This window comes from Mustela nigripes, chromosome 8 (assembly GCF_022355385.1).
Source record: "Mustela nigripes isolate SB6536 chromosome 8, MUSNIG.SB6536, whole genome shotgun sequence".
NCBI lineage: Eukaryota > Metazoa > Chordata > Mammalia > Carnivora > Mustelidae > Mustela > Mustela nigripes.
Window position 1 is genome coordinate 17,041,400 of NC_081564.1, and position 5,185 is coordinate 17,046,584.

The 5,185-nt window shown below is 56.6% G+C and overlaps 1 protein-coding gene across 1 annotated transcript in view; it reads right to left on the reverse strand.

Moving 5' to 3' along the window:
* Positions 1–3,798: 3,798 nt before the first annotated feature.
* SELPLG (selectin P ligand) overlaps positions 3,799–5,185 on the reverse strand; it is a 9,129-nt gene continuing 7,742 nt past the window's right edge. The window contains 1 exon segment of the mRNA XM_059408618.1: positions 3,799–5,185. This exon segment is cut by the window's right edge and continues 2 nt beyond it. Within this exon segment, the coding sequence (XP_059264601.1) occupies positions 4,510–5,185 (676 nt within the window). The 3' untranslated portion in view covers positions 3,799–4,509.

A 5,185-nucleotide genomic window follows, 5' to 3' on the forward strand; every position in this document is an offset into this window, starting at 1 on the left:
TTGCAGAAATGCCTAGGAAAAGGATTTCGAAGTCTCCCGGATATGCACCTTGGGGCCGATACACAACATGGGGAATCCACATCTAACTTAAAAGGAACCCGCCACACTGATTCTGGCGTGGCTGCGCCCTGCTGCACTCCCGCCAGCCACGTGGGGAGTGTTCTGGCTTCTCCCCGGCCTTGTCAGCACATGGTACCTTGGGCCTTAAATGGTAGTCCCTTCCGGAGCCACGGGGTGACATCTCACCCTGTGAGGCTGTCATGGGCTAATCATGTCGAGCACCTTTTCCACCAGCCTTCTTGACCCTTCTGCCTGGAGATGGACCAGACCGGAGCCTGGAGACTCTTCAGGGCCGAAGCCCATCCCACCAGCCAGCCTGCTCCTTCCACTGATGATGCTCACGTAGGACACTCGAGATTTCCATTCTCTTCCCTCCTCCTCACCTGCCGGTGCATCACCAACTCCTACCCTTCCTGCTTCACAGTCTTCTCTCGATCCCCCACCTCTTGTGCCCCCCACGCTGACTCAGGCCCTCTTATCCTCACGCAGCCTTGTCTACCCGCCCCCTCCCCTGCAGCCACTCTGGCTCCTTCCTGCCGCCCGAGGCTCGACCATTCTCCCAAAGCCCCCACCCTGCTCTCTACACTGTCCTCAGTCCCTGGGACATTCTCCTCTCTACAACCACCCTCAACAATTTTGCACCTGTCCAGCCTCGAACATTGTCCTGACCCCTCCCCAGCCCACACCCAAGGTCTGGCCACATTGCACATGCTCACAGCCCCCAGCACCCCTTCTTTCGGGCTCTGGGCCCCACCACGATCTTCTATTTTTCTAGGTGATCTTTGATGATCTCTAGTTCTCCCTCCAGGCCAGGAGCCCACATGGCATCCCCGAGAGCTAGCATGGTGCCCAGAACAGGAGGGACACACCATGATATCTGAGTTATGTGGCCTGGCTGCGTGGCAGATGGGGCAGGAAAGAGAGGGCAAGTCTGAGGCAACTCTGCCCAGATCAGCTGCCGGATAAACCACCGCAGGGCTGGCAACCCAGCCCGGGAGACCCAAGAGACCTACAGTAAACTTAGTATGCATCCCCCTCTCCCGCCCCCGTCTCCTGATTTCCTGTCTACCCTCCTTCCTTCCTTGCCGCCAGAGCTGAAGTCAGCAGAGTCTGCTTTCTTAGCAATGCAACCTGCTGGCGCAAGTGATCCAGCCTCCTGAACCTCAGTTTCCCCAGCAGAAAAATGGGATAATAATTACAGCCACGTCCCGGGAGGCCTGAATAGATCATGCAGCTGAAGTGTTCAGTGTGGGCCTGGACATGCACTAAATGCCCAGGACATGCCGCCTCCACTCCGCAGCCCTCTCCCACTGCCATCTCCCTTTGGGTCCTGGACTCCCAGCATTACTGCAACCTGCTCTCGTCCCTGTCACCTTCACAAGTACCAGTGCCTTCCCTCAGCCACCAGGAGATGCAAGGGTGATTAATGGGGACTTCCAGAAGTCAGGACAGGTCAGCAGTGGGGAGAGCTTCAGGCACGGCATTCCTCCAGAAGCCTGCTGTGACCTTCAGGACAGCATGACATTGTGGTAGGAACAGGGTTTTCTGATTCAGGTCTGGGTTCCAGTCCCAGATCCTGTGTGTGACCTGAGATAGGTGACTGCCTCAGTTTCTTCTTCTGTAAAATAAGAAGAATACAAGTCCTCCTTCCCAAGCTGTCTGAGGGGACTCGTGGGCATGTTGTTGATGTTCATGCTCAGAATATATGTGCCCAATGGAAGATGGGTGACTCAGGCAGTGAAGTCCAAGGTCAAGGGGAGGTCGGGCAGGAGGAGGGCACAATGGTACGAGGGAGACAGCCGATAGCCATCTCCAAGGGCCAACTGTTGGATTTTTCAGAATTTTGTGAGCCAGTTGTTTCATAAGTTAAATTATATATATAAAAAAAAAACCCTCAATACTCAACACTCATCACTTCCTAATTATTTTACAACATTCTGCTTTTATCTATGTTCTTCAGAGGATTTACCTTTGTTGTATCATTTGTTTTATGCATAGTTGATGTCTCAAAATCAGCCACGGGAGTATTTCCACCAACGATGTTGGTGTGCACCACAGATCACCGCTTGGGTACAAATCCACCCCAGGAGCCCTCGTTCTGGGTCTGCAGCCGGTCTCTATTTCTGCAACCCCTGCTACTCCCAAACCGGGAAGCTCTGGGCTCTCAACAGCTCCAAAAGCTGGTGGCAGGCGCCTCCTGGTGGCTTCTTCGAGCACCTGTCATCCCCAACGCCCACTTCAGTCCGATGGCCTTAGGGAAAGCCACCAAGGGGCTCTGGGGCAGCAATGTCCTCCAGTGGAGCGGGAAACGTGGGGACCTGCTCCCTGCCCAGAAGTACGGGGTGACACTGCTCAGATGTCCTCCTAGTCCTTCGGCCTTGGTCCCCCGCTCCATGATGTCGAGTCCCCCATCACTTTCTCATCACTTCCAAAGGGCAAGTAAACCCATGTTTCTCCTGATGCATAATCCCGCCTTTTCCAGGGTCAGCTGCCCCGGCCCAGGGTAGACACCCCTCTCCCACCAAAGTGCCCTGAACGCCTTCCTTGCGTGTCACACTGGAGAGTTGGGGGCAGGAGCCGACATCCCTCCACTTCTGACTCGGCCCCCAGGGCCTGCCACGTTCCCTCCTGCCGGGCCAGTCTCCCATCCCATCTCCAGCTGCAGCCGATACCTACCGGGACTCAAGCCTGTCTTTGAACTCTCTCTGCAGGCCACACCCTGAAGCAAAGGGATCTGTGGCTCCCAAGGAGGCTGCTGGAGGTATTTTTCTAGAAGAGAAACAGTCCACCAAGATGAGCTGTATTCCCCTCCCAGAAGGTAGAACAGAGTGCTTGTCACAGCAGCTCCTTTTTTTGATCCCAGGGTGATGGAAAAGCATCAGGAGGCGGAAGATCCCAGGTCTGAATCTGGGCTCCCGCCACTCTGGAAGCTTTGGCACACTGGTCCGACCCTCGGGGTCAGCGTGGATCCAAAGGCGGTGGCGCAGGCACCGGCGAGCCTAGCTTGAGTAGGGCAGCCAGTGGTCCTGATTTGCTGGGGCTGCAGAGTTTCCCCAATATGGGGCTCCTAGGGCTAAAATCACAATGTCGCACACTACCGGGGTGCTCGCTTAAATGCTTAAATTGGGGGTCAGCAAACACAGAGCCTGCCGCCTGCTTGTAAATAGAGTTTGATTTAGAACCCAGCCCACCCCATTCATTGGTGACACGCCGTCCAGCACCACATTCGATCTACGAGGACGGAGGATGGGGTTGAGAAGTTGCAGCTGAGACCACGTGGTCTCCAAAATGTAAAAATTTTTTGGTCTGGCCGTTTAAGAAAAGGTTTGCTGGCCCCAGACTTTGTACAGAAACCTTATAGGCTGCAGCTGTGCTCAGCCCTGTGAGGGGTGAGTGTTCAATGGGAGACAGGCCCCCTATAGAAGCCAGAGGTCATGGTGGGTTTCCAGGGAGGATGGCCTTGACGTTTGTCTGAGATTTGAGGGGGTGGGGGACAAATTCTGTAGGCCAGAACTAGGTCACGGGGTGAGTTGAATAAAATAGATTCAGGGAACAGCCTCCGTGTCCCCATGACAGCCTAAAACCTTCCCCAGCTGCCCTAGGATGTACCAATATGTCCCAGTGTCTAAGAGACAATGCTGAAGGCAACTTTAGGCGTGGACAGGGGGCTTCCTGGAGGGGCTGGGTTGAACAGCAAAGGAACAATCCCCACCAGAAGGAGGCACCCTGACACCCTGAGACATTCAGGCATCATTTGTTCATCAAATATTTATTAAAGGCCTGCGCTGTACCAGGCTCTGGGCTGGGGAGTAGGCCACGTCAGTGAATAAGACAGAGCCCTCCCTAAAACGTGGGCACAGGGGCAAACGAGAGAGGGCAGGAAAGGGGTTATTCTGTCCCCAGAAGGAAGCTCTTTGGTCCACACAGCCTCAAAGAAGCCTCTCCAAGTACACCCCAGACCTCGGGCCAGGATCTCACCCTGGGCTCCCTGGGGAGACGCCCAAGAAAAGCCAAGCTGCCCTCAAGTGCAGGGGTGATTGCGAAAGGCCTGTGGAACCTGGCACCCCTCTCCCAAATGCCCATTCCCGTACAGTGACCAGCGCAGCCAGAAGACTCTGGGTCTTCCCTGGGTGCTAGGGAAGGAGATCTCAGTGGCTGGAGGCATTAGAGGGAGCCCAGACAGGTGGGAGGTAGGGAGGTGGGGGGACCTCCCCAGCCTCCACTGGAGGCAGGAGGGAGACCAAGGCAGCTCGCTCACCAGTCCTGCTTTGGCTACAGGAGTTCAGCCCCTTTGGGGCCTGTGGGGCAACCCTGTCCTAAAGATCCCCATCCCTGGGGGCCCCAAGGAAACCAAGACCATGGAACAGAGCCTGGGTGCTCGGTGGTGCCCGGTGGGCCCTGGAGGGAGTGATGAGGCCAGGGTCCTGCTCAGGTGGACGAGCGGAGGAGTTAAGGGAGGAAGCTCTGCAAGGTGAGGTCGTCCCCATCTCGGCCCTCCCCAGGCTCCGCCTTTAGGCCCTGGCTCTTGGCATGGGGCAGGCCCCCATTGGCCGTGGCAGGGGGCAGCTCGCCCCCCTCAGGCAGCAGGGATGAAATGCAGACCATCTCGGTGGGGGAATAATTGCGCACGGGGTACGTGTGATTCTTGCGGGAGAGACGGACGGCCAGCACTACGGTGCACACGAGAAAGGTTGTGGCTACCAGGGCCAAGATGAGGATGGCCAGTAGGCACTGCTTCACAGGGATGCGGTCTGGGGCCCCCGTGGGGATGGGGGCCACGGAGCTCTGTGGGGAGAGACGCTGCCTGTTTTTCCATTGTTCAGTGAGAACAGCGGACAAATTGCCCGCTGCCACAGTGGTGCTGTTTTGAGGATCAGAGGTCACAAGAGGGACGGTGGTTAGGTGCCCAATGGTGGTGGCTGGATCTGTGGACTGGGGCTCTGTGGCAGTTGGCTCCGTGGACAGGGCGTCTGTGGCTTCTGGCCCTCTGGACAGCATCTCCATGACAGTAGACTTCATGGACGGGGCCTCTGTGGCAGTTGGCTCCGTGGACAGGGCATCTGTGGCTTCTGGCCCCGTGGACAGCATCTCCATGACAGTAGACTTCATGGACGGGGCCTCTGTG